The sequence below is a fragment of the Uloborus diversus genome, chromosome 1, assembly GCF_026930045.1.
Source record: "Uloborus diversus isolate 005 chromosome 1, Udiv.v.3.1, whole genome shotgun sequence".
Classification (NCBI taxonomy): Eukaryota; Metazoa; Arthropoda; class Arachnida; order Araneae; family Uloboridae; genus Uloborus; species Uloborus diversus.
Window position 1 is genome coordinate 123,951,210 of NC_072731.1, and position 23,967 is coordinate 123,975,176.

Consider the following 23,967-nt stretch of genomic DNA (forward strand, 5'->3'; position numbering starts at 1 on the left):
AATGTTGTCGCCCGTAATCCTTACCGCGATTTAAAATGTTATTAAATCTGCGATAACCGTTTTGGGATACCTTAAATGAGGGTCCCCCTATAAACTACTATACGAATCGAACTACTTTGTAAAACTGTGTGTTACTAATTTTCATCAAAGAGATAGTGCCGCCAGATACTGAGATACTTCTAGTGATTATAAAATGATACTACCCGAGATGTTTCCAATAAATAGTAAAAATTTGGCAATTCTTTGAAATTGTGCGCAAAGACAAATTAATGGAAATTTTTGTGCTGTTTATGGATTTGCTTAATTTAATTGGCGAATTATTTTACGCGTTAACAAATTTAAAGAACGAAATATTAAAGAAATGGATATATTTGGTTACATGGTGCAAACCGAGAAACAGTATTGCGTGGTCTTTAGCTTCAAAAACAGCGACAGTTGAAAAAATTGCCAAATGCCTTAGCTATTGAAATGATTCCCCAAAAAAAGTATGGCTAGATTCCTGTCGATCGATTAATCGTTTAACTCGTTTTTTATTCTACTTAGAAATTTCGAACAGGTGCCATCTTCAGCAGAAAAATCAGAGCTTTCGATAGATACATAATGTTAATATGAGCAAGTATTTTTTCATCCCCATATTAGAGACTTTATACAAAAATTGTGTTTCATTGCCCCCCTAAGGGGATTTTGCCCCCCATAACGGGACGAAAACTACCCTATGTGTTATTCTGATGCATAAGCTATGTTATTGTAAAGTTTCATCAAAATCCATTCAGTAGTTTTTGCGTGAAAGAGTAACAAACATCCATACATCCATACAGACAAACTTTCGCATATATAATAGTAGTAAGATGAAAACCTTCAGGGTTTTCATGCTCGCAAAATTTGCTTTCAGCCTCTTTCACAATTTTTTCACATCTCTCTACCGATCGACTGTGGTCTCAAATATACAAGTTATGGGAGAGCTTTGATTTTCAATGAAGTTCAGTGTCTTCTGTTGCCATAATTGACAACAATGATAGTGGTTATCAGCGTACATTTGAGCCGAGCAATAAGTTCAGAGTAATCTGTGGCTTGAAAATTGATTAATGAAAACTTGGAGAATCTAACGTGACGTACTATTGGTGGCTCATAAGCTTTGCTCATCTCTACCGATTGAGTGTGTTATCAAATATTTGAGATGTGGCAGGACATTGGCTTTCAAAGAATATTAAACACCCCCGTTTCAATGCAATGCTTTTAATTGCTAAATGATCAAAAATCTTTTTTTGTTTCCTCAATTTGTTGCTGCTTCTTTAAATAAATAGCTGACTTAACTGTAATTGGAAAATGACAGCTAGGGTATACTTTTTATGAGAGAAAAATTACAAAGCAATTGATCTCTTATCTCTCGAGAAATCTGTAAAAATGTGAATTTTTGAAAGTGTCCTAATACTTTGTCATACAGTACATATATATATATATATATATATATATATATATATATATATATATATATATATATATATATATATATATATATATATATATATATAGAGAGAGAGAGAGAGAGAGAGGGGGGGGGGGGGGGGGAGAGCGACAAAAAATGTATATTCATAGGAACAAGGTAAAACTTCAGGCGTCAGACTAATAACATTTCGAAGTTTATAAAACAAATTCAGTAAAAATGGTGGTTGAAAGGTTCTTGTTCTGAGAAAACTGGATGCCAAAGCATTGTTTTTAGTCGCCTTAGCGATCTGATGCAACCAGGTGGCGCCAGAGCTTTTACGAACCACATATATACCGTATTTACCCTAAATTACGACTAAATCAAAAAATAAGCCCTAGCATGATTTTCCGAGTCACTTTTAATGTAAGCCCTTTCCCCAAAATAGGTCCTAAAAAGAACGTCTTAAGGGGACACTGGACCTTGAAAACAAACTTTTTTAATTATTGATGGATTTGCATGAAATTTTAACCATATACTTTAAACACTAATACAAGCTTAATTATAAAATTTCATTAAAAAATTTCAATTAGAAGACCAATTATTTAAAAAAATGTAAATAACCTTAACGATAATTAACAAAACTTTGAAAAGTCCTTAGCGTAATTAATTTGATTTCACAACACTGAAACTTATTTTAAATCATTCTCTATACTATCTTACTACTATTATATATGCGAAAGTTTGTCTGTATGGATGTATGGATGTATGGATGGATGTTTGTTACTCTTTCACGCAAAAACTACTGAATGAATTTTGATGAAACTTTACAATAATATAGCTTATGCATCAGAATAACACATAGGGTAGTTTTCGTCCCATTATGGGGGGCAAAAACCCCCTTAGGGGGGCAATAAAACACAATTTTCGTATAAATTCTCTAATATGGGGATGAAAAAATGCTTGTACATATTAACATTATATGTCGATCGAAAGCTCTGATTTTTCTGCTGAAGATGGCACCTGTTCGAAATTTCTAAGTAGAATAAAAAACGAGTTATGAGCTTTTTAGTTCCATGTTCGAAGGCTTTCCTTAACTCAATACAATATTTAGTGTATCATCTCAACTTCCTGTCGATAACGACTTTTGTTGTATTGTTGACTATCTTTGCTTTTCGTGACTGTTCAAGGCTTTTCTCAAGTCAAATCTTGAAGTAAGATTTTTGCACAAGATTGGCAAATAATACATGGATTTGGCTCATTTTTTTCCATTTTAATGCAACTTTGAGGGAATTAATGGTTTTTTATTTATTTGTATTGACTGGGTATTTAATCGATCAGCAGGAATCTAGCCAAACTTTTTTTGTGGAATCATTTCAATAGCTAAGGCATTTGGCATTTTTTTCAACTGTTGCTGTTTTTGAAGCTAAAGACTACGCAATACTGTTTCTCAGTTTTCACCATGTAACCAAATATCGCCATTTCTTTAATATTTCTTCCTTGAAATTTGTCAGCACGTAAAATAATTCGCCAACTAATTCGCAAATTCATAAACAGCGCAAAAACTTCCATTACTTTGTCTTTGCACACAATTTCAAACAATTGCCAAATTTTTACTGTTTATTGGAAACATTTCGGGTAGCATCATTGTTGACCCTATTTTGGGACGATTTCTACGGTAAGAAGTTACACATTATACAATAATTTAAATTGCCGGTGTAGCGCTGGATATTATGTATTTGATGAAGATCGGGATTATAAGGGAACTGTTTCACTTTATTTAAGAATAGTTGACCTCACTCAATTGGATTTTTTGGGAATTACCCAAAATGACTTCTTTACAACTCCTGAACGTTTTCGTGATTTATTTTTTGTGATTTTTGGGTTTCTTCTCAGTTTTGCCAACATTTCCTTTACTCCCTTTCCCCCTAATTTTCAGTTTTAATCATACCTTTTGATACATTTAAGGGGGCAGGCAATTTGAAATGTCGGCGAAACTAGAGACAAACAATGTTTTAGTAACTATTTGACCTCTGCCTGTAATGACCATTAACTACTTGAATCAATTGAAAAAAAACTACATCAACGTGAGCGAAGCAGCGGGCAAAAGCTAGTAATAAATAAAACAAAACTCACAAAATTGTCCTCATATTCAAATAAATTCAAAAAATAAAAATTTCAAAAATTTGACAAAGATTTCTTTTTTTTGAACGTCCAGTGTCCCTTTAAGACACGAGAGCCAGATTGCAAGAAGACGCCGAAAGGAGTCTTTTTTGCCATAAACAAGATAGATGCTTTTTTCCTGAATAACCAAGCGCAGAACTAGCAAATATACGCTTATGAAACGAAACAAAAGTATTGTGACAATTAGAATATTCAGTCGTTTTCTTAAAATCATGTCACAGAAATCAGAAAGGGGGTTGTAAGTAGAGGATTTGGATGCATGGATTTGGGCAGCTATTTGGTTCCTCTATTAAGCGTACCAATTACGTAGCAAAATGCTAAGAGATGTTGCTCTCTAGTAGCACACAAAAATTTTTCACCAACCGAAATTGATGTCGAATGTTGTTACAAAACCTTCAGTTACTATAATAGCAGTTAATTTCGTCAAAAAGAAAATATCGGTGATTTCACGAGTTGAACACTTCGTGAGTTTTATATGAATAGAAATAAAAATTAATAAAAAAATGTAAAATTACTAAATTTCGAGAGGCTTAAATTTTTGCGACTACGACGGGCTTGTGAAAATTGGGGAAATTAAAGCCTAGCGAAAATAGGCGCTTTTACAGCACTCGAAACTCTGACTTATGCCTCTTTCATTATAAATTCTTGTTATTCTTGCTCTTTTTATAGTTAGGGGGAAGCAAAATAAAATGAAAAAAAAAAGTTTTAGTTTGCGGAAAAAAAAATTCAGAGAAAGTGCTAAAAATACTTCCTCTCAGAACAGAAAGTTAAAAACAAAATGTCTGTCTGAATATGATATCGCCAAGCTTCGCGTTAAAAACAGCGTAGGTGGTAAAAAAAGAAAAATAATTTTTGCATGCAAAAGCTATTGCCATCAATGTTAATGTTCACAGCAGTAGTGTAACATCAATCATTGCCGAGAAGATCAAGTGAAACTGACGCTCGGTTACATTCGCTGTAGATGACATTATTTAAAAGATGAGAATCCAGCCTGCTAGTCCATATTTCACTTCCCACCCGAGAAGAACAAACGATTGCGCCGACTTTTTTTTTTCAATACATTTTTTTTAAAAAATATATAAATAGAGTGGAATGGCTAACACGTGGTCACGAAAAACTTGGAAGATAAATAACCGTGACTGAAACATAAGCGTTCTCTTAGAACTCGAGCTATTTCTGGGATGTTAGCATCGGACGCTCATGTGTTGAACTGCTACGCTACTTGAAAACAAATCAGCCTCTAATAGTCTTCTTCATTATCTCTTATCTACGACGAATCATTATTCTAAAAGCATACAGTAAACATTCAGTATAACTACAGGGAACTTTCTAACCAAACGAAATTTTTGCTAGATATCAACAGATTCCAGTTTAATTGCAGTGAAAATTATTCCAAAAGAGTGAAAAGCTACTAATGTATTTTTATAAAAAAAAGTTCTTTTAGAAAAGTTTCACTGCTCTAACTTTTTTTAGTGTTGAAAAGATTTAGAACAGGGAAAGGAAAATACGTAAAAGTAAGAAACCTGTTAAACTATTTGCCCCTCGATTTTTTCTGTACATCGATATTCTTAAAGAAACAGTGTGTGTTTCAAACATCTTAATCTCTTTCCTTTGACACACATTCCGTCTTTTATCCGTGGTCCAGTTAACAAACGTGAAGGACCGGAGCAACTATATTCGCAGCTCTAGAGCTTGAATACGCCACCTTGCGGTGGTTTGTTTGAGACGATAATCAAAGAATTAAACCGTTTCAATTTTGCACAGAAAAGGCAGATGTCTGCATTGGATTGAAAGTAATTGGGTCTTTGCTGTACCTCTTTCAGCAACCATAGGCCAGAGACTAGCTCCTCTTATAGTTTATTTGAATTGCGAATAATAAACCGAAGTCTTCTCTCTCTCTTTATATATATATATATATATATATATATATATATATATATATATATATATATATAATGCGTGTGTCTGTCCTGTGTGACTGAACATACATGTTCAAACGAGGATTCACTGTAAGGTGATCACTTTGGCACTAAGGCTCACTACTTAGCTACACTTGCTTAGTTTTTGAGACAAGGCCGAATTCTTGCTAATTGCAGACGATTTTGATTCGTGTTTAAAAAAAATGGGCAAATAACCAAACGGTTTTTAAGTTTTATTGATTTAAACAAGGGCCTAAATTTTAAGTTTACATTAAAGCCCAGTTTAGTTTCAACTGAATAAATATTTTAAATTTTCTTACTTTTCATACATTGTTATTCTTATCATCCTGATTTCACAATTATAAATCTGCAAAAAGAAAAAAAAGGAGGGAGGGGTTGATGAGGAGATTTTTCATAGATGCTATAGCATCTATGAAAAAATGTGTTAAAGCGGGATGAAATGAGAAACAATATACATATTGGGTTTCTTAAAGGGGATTTAAATACTTGAAAGTTTCAGAGCAAAATCTCCATACTTATCTATACCGGAAGATATAAAATCTGAAGGGGGACAATAAGAGCAAAAAAATCAAAGCTTTTGTCCCTGAGCTTGACCTTGGCCCACTTACATCTTTACGATGAGACTTCCAAAGGTGAGAGCGGGCATCTGAGGTGCGATATAATTAGATCAAAACCTGCCTTGATGAATAGCAAGGTTGCAGAAAGTTGACACTGCATGAGTCTTGAAGTCAGACATTTTAATCTCCAAGTAATCTCCGATATATATTCCGCTGTTACAAACAGTTTTCAATTTTAAAAAGATAAATTTAACACTTTACTGCCCTAAATTTTGTTTCTGAAAGTAAAATATTTTGATTTTAACTTATTTTTTCTTTAGCCATAAATAGCCAATTGCCATGGGTAAAACAGTAATCATATATATACTTGTACATACAGTAGAATATTTTTTAAATGTTGACCTATAAAACGCTATTCTCAATGGACCGCACAACTTCTCAGAAGTAAGCAATATGTTTTGTGGTTAATATAAGACCCATATTCGACTAACCAAACAAAACACTTTTTTTTTTGGCAAACTTAAATTTTCAACAGTTTTTCATTTTTTCACCTTAATTCGAAACTTTTAAATAAAATTTATTGTTCAAAGCAAAAAAAAAAAAAAACAGACTGCTCTTCAAAATGCAGTTGTTATGCGAACCAAAGGTGCTTGAGAATGCACTTTCTTTTAATTATGAAACATATTTTTGAATAATAGTTAAATTGCATAGTTTGAACTTTAATAATCATTGCAGTTAAAACCTGTTCTGATATGTAAATATATTATTATATTCGGAGTATTTGCTAAACTTGCGAAATGTGTGTATGTGGATCTACTTAGCATCAAAATCTATAAAACGTAAAACTTTTTGTCTCAATGCGCGCGTTGTAACGGTCTTTTACTCGTATACATGTAGCATAGGTTGACTGTAGCGTAGGTTTCGTATAGACTTATTGTAAAAGATTTTTAAAAACCTTTAGTGAATGATATATTTTAGCCAGAAAAAAGCGAGGTTGACCAGCATGCCAGGAAAATCGAATTTTCCGGCATGCCGGATAATTCAAGGTTTATTTTGCAACGAAACAAAAGTTTCCTCATTCAGTTCCAATCAGAAAGCAAACCAATGTAAGGAAAAAAATTAATAAATTCCGAAAGTAACCTTCTTTCAAGAAAAAAAAAAGTGTATTGCATATCGTGTCGTGGGGTTACAGGTTAAACAAATTAAGTAAAAAAACACGTTTTTGAGTAAACGCCTATTAAAGATTTTTTTGCTTTGTCTACTTAGGTACTGCTGTTATTTTATCAAAAAAGATAAAGCACTAGCATTTTCTTCAAAATCATGGAACAGTCTTGGTTCTCATAAGTTTATTTTTTATATTACACTAACGATAGATACGGTTAGGACTAATTATCATCAATTGTATGACTATGTGATTACAAAACTTTGAAATATAAAAGAAAAGTATAAGCTATGACTTAATACATTTCACCAGTCAAAAGAACTGATTTCTGCGATCAAGAAAAGCTAAAAATCCGAAAATCAATTATATTTGACTTAGTGGGTTTCACTTGTAACCCCTCGATATAATATGTGCTTGTTATTTACCGTAGGTCATTATTATGGATTTAATTATCTGACAATGAAGTAATCAATTCAGAAGCAATTATCGTTACTGCGATTTGTTCATATTTTTTTTTAAATAAATTATTTTAGGTTCCTTTTAGAGAGGTAAGTTTAATTTTTACTTATTGAATAGCTATGGTAAATTTTTTAGCACTGGTTGAGGGGTGGTAAATTACTGCTTAAATGTTTGCTTACTTAGTTTTAATTTCACTTTAATAAAATTATTCATTACACAAAATTTTTCTTGTTAAAATAACAAATGAGAGTGTTAATAAATATTTTTAGAAAATTATACTGTTTATTAACACTAATAAGATATGTATAGAACTTATATTCATTTTTAAGCTGAACATATATTTTTCATTGAATTTTTTTTTCCTAACCTCGATTTTTCCGGCATGCTGGAAAGGACCAGGCAAGTGTTGTTGAAAATCTGGTGACCGCCGAATTTTGCGGCATACCGGATAATGCGTAATAACAGTGACACACTCACGGAGGGGGCTAAGGGGCTTAAGACCCTCCCAGAAGCCAGAAGGAATTTAAAAAGGGTCATCAGCCCCTTGACCAGACAAAAGAAAAGGCATAAACTATATCTTTTTTGGCTTTTAATTTTGAAAAATTTCGAAATATGCCCCTCATTTCACGACTGAGAGCTATCCTTACGAAACTTATAGCCACTCCCAGGAAAAAATCCTGGGCGCGCCACTGCGTGGTAATACGGTATTATTAATTAGACATTTCGGGTCTGTAGTATCTCCATACCAGTAGTATTTTCATGTATTCAAATTTATCAATTCCTCGTTAAAATTGCCTATTTTCACTAAAGAAATTAAAATATATGTGTTCGTTACAACAAATATGCAATCAAATAAAAGTGTTATTGTTCTTAATCTTTAGGCTTTTAAATTTGTGTGTGTGTATTCTCGCGTATTCGCATAGTTATGTTTCTCACCCTACTTTCATGCACTTTATATTTCTTGCGTTATCAAACAAAAATATCATTGTTGGGAGATTTTAGTTAATATTTTTGAATGTTCCTCAAATGCTCGTTTCATATCGATATTTTATAACCAACTTTCTCATGGATTATATTTAAATTTTGAACTAAAGTGGGTCACATGAGATTATGGACGGATCACTGGGTGACCCGGAAATTAGATTCTTGAGGTCAATTCTAGACGGCTAAGTTTTGAATAAAATACTTCAGTAGTCCACTAAGTATTTTAGAACGCTTTCGTATTGTAACTTTTACTTAGTTCTTTAATTTTAACAAAAAAAAAAAAAAACGTTAAAAATACTGTTTTTTAAACATATGTTCCAACTCTAAGGTCATCTACAACTATTTGACAACAGTTACTACAGGGGTGCACACGAAAGGGGAGTCGGGGCTGCGCAATTGAAATTTTTAAGGTGTTGTTTTTGTAGTCTATTTTCTATTTTGGAGAACCCGATCTTGGAAGCTGTGTAGTGTTTGACGGGGAAGGGGCGCATCATTGCTTTTCGGACGCTAGGCCGGGCACCAATGATTATTAGAAGCAGCATTTTAGATTGATTCAAATATTCGATAATGAACTCCTCCTCTTTATAAATGTTGGTGCTGCCATCTAACGGATAGAAATACAAACTAGAATTTCATGATTAGCAGATATGGTTCTGCGGTAAATATCACGGACGGTAAAGAAGAGAAAAGGAATGTACCTTGATAAAAGTTCAAAGATACGTATCAGTTTTAGGAAGCGTAACTTCTTGTTTGTTTCAAGAATAATATACATACATATTTATTTCTACACAGAGTTGATTGCTCGTTTTGATTTTTATTTTGGAGTGGATCATTAATGCTTCGGGAATTTAAAATATTGTACTTGTATGTGCGAGACAGTGTTCTTATATTTATTTATTTATTTATTTGACGTAGTCCTAGAAATTAGTACAAAATAACAGCCCCGCAATATTTCGGCGTAATCGACAGGAACAGGAACGTTAGAAATTGTGATGCTGCCATCTACCGGGTAAATAGAGTAGTAGAACTCCGCGATTAATAGCGGCGTTATGAGAAGAAAATATTTATAAAAGGCAAGTATTGACAGAAAACAGAATTATTAAAGATATTACTTATTAACAAAAGGAAAAGAGAAGTACTAGAAAAGAGAAATATTTTTATGATGACATAAAAATAGGAACTATGCATCTTCCAGGGGCTCCAATGTAAGGGGGCAAATGGGGGCTCAAGTCCCTCCTTAGAAATTAGAACATCCTTGCTTTTAGTACTTTTTTCTTTGCAAAAATGTAAAACATTTCTTCTCCAGCCATTAATAAATAAGTTATTAAAAATGTCAAATTTTAAGAACTCTAATCTGTACTGAAATCGGTTTCTATGAGGAAAATACCCTGTTAAACCATGGAGAAAATATGTGAGCCCCCCCCCCCCCCTTAAAATTTTGCATATGGGCGTCCATCTTTGTTGCAGTTTAAAAAATAGCAACTTATGACAACAGAAAATTCCTCTTTGATTTTACAACTGATAACAAAAAAGCTCTCATTTCTGAACTAAAAGTGCTTTTTTTGAACATGGAGCACTCAGAGTGCATCATCAATGTTTCGGGAGCGTTAGCTGCTCAGAGGCATAACTGATTGAAAAAAAAAAGTACTCCCCACTTTTTAAAAAATTATTTATATTTTTACGATATCTTTCCGAATTCTATTCATTTCCAAAATATGACATGACAAAATATTTGGGCATAGTTGGTACTATGACGAAAAAGCCTAATCAAAATGGTACGCGAAAAGAACACTTAGGGCAGTTGCGTAGCCAGAAAAAAATTTCGGAGTGGGGCATGCTTGAATTCAGCAGAGGGATAGGGCTAGTTTTAGTTTTCTATGGTTTACAAAGATATTTCTGAATTTTGGCGAGGTTATATCCCCAAATCCTCCTTTTGGATACGCCGCTGATTTTGGGATCAAGTAATTAATGTACATGACCCGACTAACTACTATTAATGTAATGTATTCAACTCGCAGTTTGAAAAACTCCTACTGAATCCTGTCATCTTCTATTGTAATATTTTGCAGTTAAAAAATTGTTTAGAAATACTTTTGCAGCACATTTTTCTTTCTATTTCATTAATTTCATTCCGTTTCCGTAACACTAAAAACCACGGCAATTTTATCTTCGAAACTGTAACAAGCGATTAGTGTGTCTCTATTTGAGTCCCGCCATTTTCTTTTCTCTTCCTTCATACTGTTAGCATCGAATCTACGACAGAATTACTATGACTAAATTCATTCCCTCATAGTAATTCTGTTATGAACTCGATTTGCTATGGCCTTTACAGTTAAATATATAAAATTTTTATTAATCGCATAAAAAATACCTCTGAATGGGGTCGTTTCCAAAATTTAAAAAAAAAAAAAAAAAAAAAAAAAAAAAAAAAAAAATTCTGAAAGAGCATGCTTAAAAACATAGGATCTGACCATTTTTTAAATAATTTGTTTATGTTTAATATTTAAAAAAAATACTTAATTCGGTGCGATTTCATTCTTTATACTTCTGCTGATGACATCACAAATGATGAAATGCCTTTCAGTGTTGCCGCTCATTCACAGAACAAAATATTTGATTCGCATCTTTACGCACATGTATTGGCAACGATATGGTTGATAGCAAACGTAGAGCGCAATTTTAATTCTCTTCTTGATTATCATAACGTGGAAACGTGGTAGAAAGATGCGCAAAGAGCATCATTTGTGACGTCATCAAGATCAAGCCATGTTTGAAAAATCTGATATTTTAAAAAATTAATTAAAAAATTACTGTTGGGAAAATAAAAGTATTTTCTGGGTTCATGTTATAATTATTATTATTATTATTATCATTATTTTGCTTATTCAATCAATTTCAGTGACAAAAAGTACTACTTTTGACTGAAGGAAACAATCCCATTCAGTATGCAATACAATTTTATTATAACTTACTGAATATTACATAGAGCGTGTATGGTTTTTCTTACCATAGTTTGCTATTTTTTCATTTTTAAACGAGCGTTCTTTATTTTTCAGGACAAACTCCGGTTAGCATATGAAGACTTGGAATTCGAAAGAGAACTGCGACAGAAAGTAAGTCACAGCCAAGATTACATTTCATGCTCAATATCTAATTATGAAATAAAGAGGTTCATTCATTTAAATAAGAAAAAAAATATTATCAAATAATAAATACCTTATTTCACATTCAATATTGCGTACCTATGTTAATATTAGCGCTTTTCTTTTTTTTTCCCCCTCCTTCGTGAAACGTTATCGAATTTTTGACGAAGGGTATGCTTAACTACATCCTGAGTTTCCTTTCGCACTCAAGGGACCTCGAGGGATATAAAATAAAAGTCTATTATTGATTCAAATAAGTAAAATGCATTACCAAATAAAAATACTTCCTTATTACAATAAATACTGTATAACTAATTGGAAAATAATTACGATTTTTTTCTTTATCTTATCTTCCTTTCTTTTCTTTCTTTTTTTGTTTGTAAAATATTTGTGCTGTTTTTAATTAATCTCGTGCTAAAATGTCAATTAGAAATTCATTGTTGATCACGGCCAATGTTGAACAATGCTTTTATTAAAATTTGTAGCTTGAAGAAAATCATTGAGAAGAAAGATCTGATGCCATTTTCTTTCTCGAGTATGAACAAATAAAATTCTGGGTTTTGTTTTGAGGCTTTTCCTGTAATGGGGAGGTTTAAAGTTTTTCCTTTTCGTTATTTTCTCGCAATCTGTTGGAAAATTTTATTTTTTTATTTTTGTTGTTCAAGCCTGATTGTTGAACACGCGTTACTTGACATTACTTTTATTTTCAAGGCAGACCGTGCAAATCCAGGTGACGCAGCTAGTGTCTTATAAAACAATACATACCTTATTTTACAAAAAATGTTACATACTCACTCAATTTATGCACATAAAAGTATCACAAAAAAAAAAGCAAAAACTTGAACTTGTAAATTTTACGGGCAAGATAAATATGTACATCAGTGGACGATTCTCGAAAAAATATCCCTTGCGAAACGCTAAGTTTTTATTTTTTCCAGCTAACCAAAGCCTTCAAAAAATAATGCTGTTGGGGAATAATACATGCTTTACTATACTATCAAAGCATAACAGTTAAGCCCATATTTAATTAATAGTTACTTGAATAATGTAAAAAACTTAGCGTTACGCACGGGACATTTTTTCGAGAATTGCCCCAATGCAATTATATATGTTAACATTTATAAAGTTAGAGCTACCGTACAGAAAAAGGCGTTAAACTCAATTGTAAGTTATAAATCAACGGTGTGCAAATGCGAATTTTTTCAGAGTGATTTCTATCGTAATTTCCGTAATCTTAAATTCATAGTAGGTGTTTGATACAGCGAGGAAAAAAAAGAAGGAAGAATAAAGAAAATGAAGTAGTTCTACTCCCCCCCCCCCGACGCCTGATTTATCATTTTTATCTGAATATAATTACCGTAAATTCCCTGATTTTTTTTCTTTATGTAACAGCTTAAAAATACTTTGACCTTGATCAACATTCTAATTAATTATGTTGTATTCTTTATGCCAGTTCAGTGGTACTTTGTTCTTGTCCGAGTGTGAAACTATTCTTGAGTTGTGTTTTGAGTTTCTTTGTGGAAGTTCTTCTGAATTCATTCATTACAGTTCACTATTACATCGAATTTTTGTGAACTTTAAACAAAGTCATATTTTTTGTGAACTCTGTGCTTTATTTCTTATTCTTATTCATCAACAGGTTACACTGAAACAGAAAATATTTGAATCAACGATAGACCGTCGAATAAGAGAAAGCCGAGAAATTCTACATAAGTAATTTTAAATATTTACTGTTTTACTGGCAGTACCCCTCTTTCTGACAACTTTTACTTCATGTTAGGCCTTTTCTCTCAATTAGAAGTTTTGAGTTCCACTCGTTGTTAAAAAGAATTTGTAAAAACGAAATATTGACTGCACTTCACCTATTGCCATCTTAAAACAATTTATGTGGATGACTACAACAAAATTTTATTCTAAATTTTAGATTTGATTGAAGATCATACTATCTTACGTTTTATTAATTAATTTTCATTTTATTTAATTTAGTATACTAAAATGTCGAAACAATTACTTCGTAACATGTTTTATTTTAATTTATTGCAAATTCATTTTTAGTTGTTTTATATAGCAATGAAAACTTGTACACCATTTTAATTTATTTTCACTAATGTATGCGGCTCTCTTTGACTTCATATCGCTCACTCCTTTCAACAACATCAACTCTCGAAAAACGTGATTTTTCAGGAGAGCGATCTTAAAAACTAAGAGTAGGATATCATGAAGTAAAACTATATTTCAAGCCACTGATTGAACTCTTCCTTACGCATAAGGTTTTTTTCAACAAAATCTGGTGTTTTTTCTGTTTCATGAGGAAGAAGTGTAAAAAGTGTAACCTTTAAAAAGTTGCGCTTTATTTATGACATTCATGTACCAAATTTCGAAGATACTATTTGAAGTACCTCAAATTTTGAGGTATGACATATTTTGACAAAATATGTCATTATTGTTACTAATTGTTTTCTTTACAATACCGACAAAAGTGCAAATAGTGCGTTCTTGATTAAAAAATAAGAATGAAAAATGCTCTTGGGCCGTGGTAGCCCGATTGGTAGAGTGTCGGATTTGGAGCCGGAGGGTCCTGAGTTCGAACCTCGATGGTCGAAGACCCACCGTCGTCATTAAAGGGGACTGGGCAACGTTAAATATGCTCGTGGTCTCAATGTCCTCCAAGTGAAACGATACCTCTGGGGGTGCTATCACCAGGTAGCTATTAGCTCCTGGACTAGCTCTAAATTCTCATTAACTGTTCGATCCGGTGATGGTGCTGCCACCTATCGGTATATAAAATAATGGAGGCAAGGCACTTAGTATGCAGTCCTCGACATAAATACAGTTGTAGTCAGTTGTGACTCTGAATAGGAATAGGAAAATGCTCTTTTTTGTGTGTAATATTATTTTTGTAATAAACAATACCAGCTAAACGATTCACTAAACGATAGAGATGTTTCATACCTAATAGATCTAGCACATGCCAAGATATGACATTCTTAAAAGGAACGTTCTGAAAATACTTGAAAATGCAAATGCTACACTTTTGCTCTCTGACGGAGAAATATTAAGTTATAGAAATGCAGAGATATGCTACTCATTCATGGCAGTTCAAAAAAAAAAAAAAAAAAAAGGTGCATAACTAAAAATCGCCAATTTTTGAGGCATGGCGTATTTGAAAGGAGTGAGCGATATGTGCCCATCTTTAGTTCAAACTTTTAAACGGTCTTCAGACAACTACACTCAGATCGCAAGTATTAAGATGTCGAAAGATCATGTCGAAAATATGAAAAATTAGTCTTCGAACAACTATTAAACGTTGTTCCATTTTACATAATTTTCTCTCACATTTTTGATAAGGTCATTTTTTTTCTTACCGCTACATACTTTATATGTCATATAATTTCTCATTATTGAACTATTAAATCTGTAAATTGAACTGAGAGCTTAGTGTACGAGCATGGCATTTAAAAAACGTGTCCAAGAATTTTCCGTAAAATTTAGAGAATGTTCCTTCTTTCTGTTATCTCTAATAAAGATAATATGGATATTTTCGAAAAAGGCACAAAGCAGATACAATGGAACTCAAGACTAAAAATGTATTCTGACCAAAAATCTTATTAATTGCGTTGCTATTGATAAATTAGTGGATGACACTCCTCAGCGACTTCCCGTACCTACCCGTTTTTTTAAAAATAAATCTTAGCGAGTGTAAATGCTGCGAATTTGAAAAGCGCTAGTGTTCATCGACTTCTAATAGACCCCCCCCCCCCCCGAAGACAGCATAGATCCTATCAACCACTTTGATGACCTCTTCTTTAGAAGGTAGTGTTTGATTGGGAAATGATGCTTTGACATGTGTGTGTGTGTGGATGGACTATTTTTGCATTAAATTTGTTCTCTAACTTTCTTTCCTATAGATCGAACGCGAGAAATCCGACCTCACAGTCCACCTGATGCAAATCACAGAACGCCTGGATGAAGCAGAAGGATCGTCCGAGAGTCAGGTTTGCCAATTTTCTTTTTGAAATTTTAAAAGGTTTGTTCCCGATGAAAACATAAATGTCGCTGAGATAAACAGCGTCATAATCAGAATACTACAATATTCATTGCAGCGGTAACAGGTCACGATTAAGCATGGGTAATGTCGTTCCTTTTAAGGATCTGTTTGTTCATCAGAGGTGCGTTCATTTTCTCTAACGCTTACTTTAAACTCGTTCACTAGAACTTTGTTCTTTTAAAAAGTTATTTACGTTTTAAAAAGGTGCATTTTAAAACTATTAAATCTTAATAACTAAACATTTTAAATGTATAAAATTATAATTAATTAAAATCCCATAAAGTAGGCTGTAAAAATAACAAAAGCTAATTCATTGACTTTCCTGAAAAAACAAGATGGCAACGACAATTTGAAGAGGCAAGTGATGCCGAATGCTTTATAAAAAAAAAAAACTAGTAAAGTGTTTGCTTGTTTAGTACTGCTTAAAGACTAATATAAGTACAGTAGACCCTCGTTTTACGCGGGGGTTACGTTCCACGGAAATGCCGCGTAAATCGAAACCACGTAAATTGAAACCAAATAGTAGTGTCAAAATAGAGGTTAAGTTCCACAGATTAAAAAAAAAAACTTCATTCTAGTGATAAATATTATAAAGAGAGAGAGAGCAGATTTTTGTGTGTTTATATGTTCGAGGTAATCTCCGGAACCATTGCTCCCATTTGAAAAATTCCTTCACTATATGAAAGATGCTTTCTTACCGAGTGGCATACAGTTCGGCTCCCAAAAGTGTTCCTATACCTACGACTTTCAATGAAATAGGATCCTATCCATTGATTAGAATAGTGGCGGCTCGTGGAAGGTGCCAGGGGGGGGGGGCTCCTCACTTTTTTAAGAAAATAATTTATAACTTTTTATTTATTTTCCCTTTTGTGTACCTGCTTGAAATTTAAAAAAAAAATGATTGTATTACCATAATGTCCTGCGTATAATCTGCGGATTATCTGCTAAAATAGTTTGCTTGAAATTAAAAAAAAAAAAATGATTGTACCATAATGTCCTGCGTATAATCTGCGGATTATCTGCTAAAATAGTTTTTCAAAAAAATAATGAGATGCGGATTATTTGTGGTTCCCCCCCCCCTCTCAACACCAACGCATCGAACCTCAATATTTGCCTTAGACCGTTGATCTAAAATATTTGCAGCAGGTTTCGCAGAGAGTTATCCTGCCTGTATGTTGTTTATTTTACATACTTGAATGTTCTTCTTACGCGATTCATGCTATGTAAAATAAACAACATACAATTAAAAAAAAAAAAGAAGAAGCCTTCATTTGCACAAGATTTGACGTTTGTTCCTTTTAGTGGCGCACCAATTTTTACGGGGTTCCTTGAATCAGAAAGGAATGGACACCGACTGTTGATCCTTCTATTCTGTTTTTGAATTTATGATTTGTCTTATCTGTGTAAGGTTATAAAACTATTTCAAAGGTGTAGTTATTCAGTAGTACTTAATAACACTCTAAACTACTGGGCTTATACATTTTTCTTTTTATTTTTTTTGGTTTTTACGCAGTCGGGTTTTTATTTAATAATTTTTTATTTGGCGAAATATTTTAAATTGCAGTAAAAATCGCTTCACTCGCTAAATAGAGTTTTAAAACAACTGTAAATCTAATTTAATGATTTGACGAAAAGTTTTAAATTCTAAAGCAACTTTAATAGTTTTTTTAAAGGTGTATACGCATTTTATACAAAGAAATATGATCATTTCACATCACAGGGAGAGGGGCGTCAATTTTTTTTATTCGACGGGCTTCTATTAAATTTTTAGCACAGCTATCGCTGTGCGGGTACTGCTAGTTGTATAATAAGTTTAATGTGTACTTATATCGATTTTTATGCACAACATGCATAAAGAAAACAAATTAATTTTATATTCTGTGTATACAGATGAGCTGGCTATGATAGTCTTTTGGCAGTCATTAAAAATTTTTCCCTGTAATTATTTGCAGAGCATTAACGCATACATGACCACTTGCGTCATTTCCATGATAGAATCTTCCTTCACTAACAAATCAGAAAGATCATTTTTATTGTTTTGTATATTATAGGAATGGCTCAAAATTTTCAATGTGAAGGTTTTCGGTTGTGGGTCACCGATGTCGGTATCCTCGTTGGTAAAGGCCTCCTTTGTCATTCCTAAAAGCTCTTCTTCAAGTGATTTCGAAACTGTGTGAGTTTAATAACTTTACTTCTGGAAAGAGCTCTGGAACCAATCGCAAAAAATGTGTCCAGTGGCCGAAGCTCGATTATTAGCACGCCAAAATGCAGTTTATTACGTGTAATATGCAATCTTTAGAAGTTTGGACTAATCCGCATAAAATAAAATAAAAGTGTCAAATCTTAAACCGCGGATAATCGAAACCGCGTAAAATAAAACCGCGTAAAACGAGGGTCTACTGTAAACATTAAGGAACGAAAGAAGTGAAACAAATGTATTTCCAGTGTAGCGTTCATAACCTTTCGCCGTTTAAATGAACAGAGAAACGAAGTGGGACAGGTCGTTCGTTCGCTAAGGATACTTATTAGTGTATCAGCACTGTGTTCTAAATTCAAAATATTCATCGATCAAAAGAACGGCGTTCCCTTTTTAGGAGATCGACCTGCACCGTTCATTTTAAGGATTCGATCTTCTAGACCGTTCGTTAATGAACGATACATCCCTACTTACGACAAAAAGCACATTAATCGTTACAAAGTTTTCTTTTTATTATTTGGCATTACGTACCGGGATGGGATTTAGCTTGCTTCACAATTCCCCTCCAGGCAACTCGATCTCTGGTACTTTTTTTTTTCAATGTTACAATATTATTCCAAATATCCCGGTAGTAAGATACGAGGACTGGATATTGAATCAAAATAATGTAAGCAACTTGAGGAAGCAGAAGTGCTTAGAAAATTTTGAACCAATTGGAGAAGATGCGTAAGAGCATGTGGCCGAATTTCCTTTTTTGCAACGTTCCAAATAATCGCCAATGTTAAATTTTAGTTCTTCTGACATTGTGTTTCATATGACTGATCATCATTCGTATGCTGCATAGAACCTTTATTTTCAAAGTGAAAAACACTTGAGGAAAAAAAAGCTGTGACATGTAATCTTTCGATCATACCACAAGAATAAGTCATAATACGAAATGAATAACATATTTTGAGCTAAAAGTTCATTATAGTGGGTATTTGTGTCTGATAGGTCCACACGGCGGATTAATCAAGCATTAACGAGGAGGTAGAAAATGGTTCATACACCTCACAGGTGCTTTCGCAAAGTGATGCAACACAGCTACTGCAAGAATTTAAACTTGTAGAAAATTTATCTTTAACTACAAAGAATAGACGCATTTAATAGTTTCCGAATAGCATCTAAAACCCCAAATATCAACCGTACTTTAATCTTATTCGGGATACAATGCTGGATAAAAGTATTTCTTACAAATTTTGTGGAATTTATGCAAGGTAGATACTGAAAATCTCCAAGTAACCTAAAAACACAGCATATCTTGAAACCTTCCTCAATAACTGTTTGGAGATGCGATCCCTTACATGAAAAGGGATGCAAGGCATTATTCCCAAATCCAAATGTAGCAATTAATAATACTATACGTTCAGAATTATACAGTAATCTTGATGCAACATTGGAAATATTGTTAGCACTCGTGCAATTTACCATCTCAAGAGCAAGGACTAAAGACAATGTAAACCCGATAAAACGGAGAAGCTCTTAGAAAAGTAGGAATGGATATTAATAAGTGTACTCCAGTTTGCACAACTAGAGGAAGCAGCGATAAAGTGACTTTTCCAGTGTATAAAACTTACATGATATACATGTGGATTTGGCTTGTGAAATATATTTTTATGTGAACAGTTTTGAGAGTATTAACTATTTCTGTGGAGTATACATTTGTTCTAGGATCTAGACTCTAAAAAAATATAAAAAAAACACTCAGGTAAAAAATTGCCCAAAAGGTAACGGTTACAAGTTTACAAACATATTACATTATGTAATTGATGACCTATAGAATGATTTTTGTTCTGGAACCTTCTTTTTTTTCATTAATATTTTCAATTCTTTATTTTTATTAATGTTTATTATTTTTTTCATTCGAATTTTTTTTTCATTGCTTTGAAAATGCTTCTTGTAATTTCCCTAAAATTGTCTTTAAAAATTCTACCTTTTTTTCTGTTTCTGAATGTGTTACTCCACGCGATGGAGGTGAACAAGAAGCGAGACATATTAATTTCTCTAAAATTGTCTTTGAAAATTCTACCTTTTTTTTGTTTTTGAATGTATTACTCTACGCTGATGGAGATGAACACGAAGCGAGACACAGTAATTTCTACAAAATTGTTTTTAAAAATTATACCTTTTTTTCTGTTTCTGAATGTGTTACTCTACACAGATGGAGATGAACAAGAAACGAGACACAGTAATTTCTCTAAAATTGTCTTTGAAAACTCTACCTTTTTTTCTTCTGTTTCTGAATGTGTTACTCTACGCAGATGGAGATGAACACGAAGCGAGACACAGTAATTTCTCTAAAATTGTCTTTAAAAATTCTGCCCTTTTTTTCTGTTTCTGAATGTGTTACTCTACGCAGATGGAGGTGAACAAGAAGCGAGACACAGTAATTTCTCTAAAATTGTCTTTGAAAATTCTACCCTTTTTTTCTGTTTATGAATGTGTTACTCTACGCAGATGGAGGTGAACAAGAAGCGAGACACAGTAATTTCTCTAAAATTGTCTTTGAAAATTCTACCTTTTTTTTCTGTTTCTGAATGTGTTACTCTACGCAGATGGAGATGAACACGAATCGAGACACAGTAATTTCTCTAAAGTTGTCTTTAAAAATTCTGCCCTTTTTTTTCTGTTTCTGAATGTGTTACTCTACGCAGATGGAGGTGAACAAGAAGCGAGACACAGTAATTTCTCTAAAATTGTCTTTGAAAATTCTACCTTTTTTTTCTGTTTCTGAATGTGTTTCTCTACGCAGATGGAGATGAACAAGAAGCGAGACACAGAATTATCAAAGTTGCGTAAGCTCCTGGAAGATGTACACCTGGAGAGCGAGGAGACGGCGCACATGCTGCGCAAAAAACATCAGGAGTCCATTGCGGAGATGCAAGATCAGGTCGACATCGCCAACAAGCAGAGAGTGAAGTAAGTTCCCAACTTTTAAAAAATACCTTTTGACAGGACCAAAGTACGATTGAATAAAGCCAGCAATTGTAAGACACAAATTTGCAATGAAAAAGTGATATGCGTGTTTTGGACTACTAATTTCAGTTCAAGAAAATGTTTGACAAAGAGAGTAAGATCAAAGATTTCCAGTCCACCTGAACAACATATCAATAACAACAATACTAGTAAAATGAGAAATAACAACGTCAAAAAGCACAAATTGATGATTACTGCATGCACGTGTTTTGGCGTTACAAGGAACGCCTTTTTCAATGCAAAAGAACTGAGCTTATGGATGAAAAGACATCCGACAAAAGCCTCTTTTCATTCATAAGCTCATTTCTTTTGCATTGTTGCTTATAACGCCGAAACACGTGTATGCAGTAATCAGCAATTTGTGCTTTTTGATGTTGTTATTTCTTATTTTACTTTTCAGAACAAAGGCAAATTTTACTAACAACAAGACTATTACTAGTAGTAATGCTAATAACACTAAATGAATAATAATAATAAAAAGATCAATTAGATCACAAAAATGGAAAACTCGCGAAGCAGCATTTCACGCCCTTTCATTTAGATTAAGTAACCAATTTTCACAAATTTTGATTTAATATGGTACACCCCCATAATTTTACAGCGAGATGTGGCCACGTGAAAACTCGATAAGTTACAGACACTCACCTTTAAAAAACATTTACACTCGGAAAAGTGTTGAAAGTTTATTAAACGTTAAACATATTATTCAAAAGCAACTGTAATAACAGCAAGAATAATAAAGTTATAATAATCTCACACTTTAAAGAACTTATTTGTATGTTTAAAAAATTGAATAAACACCTTTGTGCACGAAAAGTAAATATAAGAAATAACAACGTATAACTGCACGTAATCTGCAATTTTGCGCAATTATACGTTGTTATTTCCTTTTTTTACCATTTATATGTTAACCAAGGTCAGGTCTAAGTGAACGAGGTAATGCTAAATACTTGTTCTCGACAGAAACTATATATTACATGTATCATAGTCAAGATGAAAATACAGTGTCTATTAACCAATCGCTGCATTTGTACGTGCTTTAAGAAGTAGAGGATAAGAGGCAGGCAAAAAAATTCTTTCTAGATTTAAATTAGTAACTATTTTTTTCCAACAACATTTGCAACGCAAATTGTCTTCAGTTCACTCCGTCGTAATCACTCCGTATGACTTCTGTCATAATTTCATTCATTTGTACTGAAAATCCCACGTAACTAACTTCAAAACAACTATATGCAAGTTTAATTTTAAACTTGTGTATTGCTTAATACGTTGATTTTATTCAAAAAAAAAACGGGCATAAAAGTAAATATTTACAAAAGCGAAACATTTGAAGGAATATTTCTCTTTTGGGCGCAGGTTTTTGATAAAATTCTTTTGAAGAATACCAAAAAAAAAAAAAAAAAAAAACTGCTCGGTGTAGGTGATTGGCAAAACACCGAGCTTACTTCGGGAAAACCATACGTTTGTGGTGCTAATTTAACATGTTTTTGCTAGTAACAGTCCAAAAATTTCAATCAATAAGATCATAGCAACGGGCTTTGTTGTTTTGGAAAATTGGTGTACTGACACTTATTTACGTGAAATTTTACCGTATGTAGCACGATTTAGTCAAAAACATGGAATATGAAATCAAAGGACCTAAATTATACTAAAGTTAGAAAGAATATTTAAAAAATGCTTTCCATGTTTGTTTCATATCGAAATTTTATGCACAGCAAAAACAAAATTGTAAGTTAACCTTATTTCAATTATTTTCGCTTTCAAAGTAATTTTATAAAATAAATTTATACGATGTGACGGACTAATAATAAAACAAAAAAGGTAATACGATTAACGACATGAAATCGACTTTGGACCCGTCATTGGCTAGCACTAGCCATTACTTCTTAAATGGAATTTGCAGGAAAATGCACTAGTTCGTCGTTAAAATAAGATGAACCTATATCAAGAAAAAAAGGATAGTTTTATTTGAAAAAAAAAAAAAAAACCTCATCATGAATATTTTAGAAATTTCAAAACTATTCTTTTTTTTTCAGAGTGGAGAAAGAAAAACAGAAATTTCAGGCTGAACTCTACGAGCTTCTGGCACAAGTTGAAAGTGCTCACAAAGAGAAGGTCAGTTGTTTTCTCATATTTCACAAAATATATGAATTCATTTCACACAATTTGCAAGGATTGCTCAATTCATTTACGCAAATGAGATCTTTCTGCATACATTTGCATTTTATTACCGGAATTATAAACTTTGCCTTTTAATTGTGATAAATTCAAATACACTCTCTTGCCAATGAATTAGAAACCAAAGATCAACGTTTTATTGGACCACCTTTGCACGGATAAATGCTCTGATTCGTTTGGGCATCGAGTCTACAAGCTTCTAGAGTGCATTTATATCCAGAGAATACCATGCATTGACTATGCAGCGTTTTAGATCTTGAAAATTAGATGGAAGTAGGGAGTGCTGTCTGGGGGGGGGGATGCGTCTTTCCACCAACGGCCGTGGGGTAAGGGGGGGGGGAAGAGACACCTGTTGGCTCGGGCCCAAGCTTGAAGGGGACCCGAGATTTTCAAAAAGAGGGGTGAAATCTATGTCGGACGTAAAGGAAAACAATATGGAGCACAGCCCGTAAAAGTCATTTGTGACGGGCCCCAAAATTTCTGTGCACGCCCCTGTTTCCACCATGTATCACACATTTTCTATGGGGTTAAGATACGGAAGTGGTGGCCAGGGAAGGTGCTGGAATGATGCTCAGCGGACACATTTGCAACACTTCTGGCACGATGTATAGCTGCATTATTTTCCATGAAGTATCCGTTGCCATCAGGATAAGAATGCAACATTGCAGGGTGCACTT

General features: G+C 33.2%; 1 protein-coding gene across 1 annotated transcript in view; it reads left to right on the forward strand.

Annotated features, from left to right (window-relative positions):
* The window catches only part of LOC129231790 (paramyosin-like), a 123,429-nt gene that overhangs the window by 16,657 nt on the left and 82,805 nt on the right, over positions 1 to 23,967 (forward strand). The window contains exons 2-5 of the mRNA XM_054866168.1: positions 11,766 to 11,822; positions 15,761 to 15,847; positions 20,889 to 21,055; positions 23,149 to 23,227. Coding sequence (XP_054722143.1) covers positions 11,766 to 11,822; positions 15,761 to 15,847; positions 20,889 to 21,055; positions 23,149 to 23,227 — 390 coding nt within the window. The remainder of the gene's footprint in view (positions 1 to 11,765; positions 11,823 to 15,760; positions 15,848 to 20,888; positions 21,056 to 23,148; positions 23,228 to 23,967) is intronic.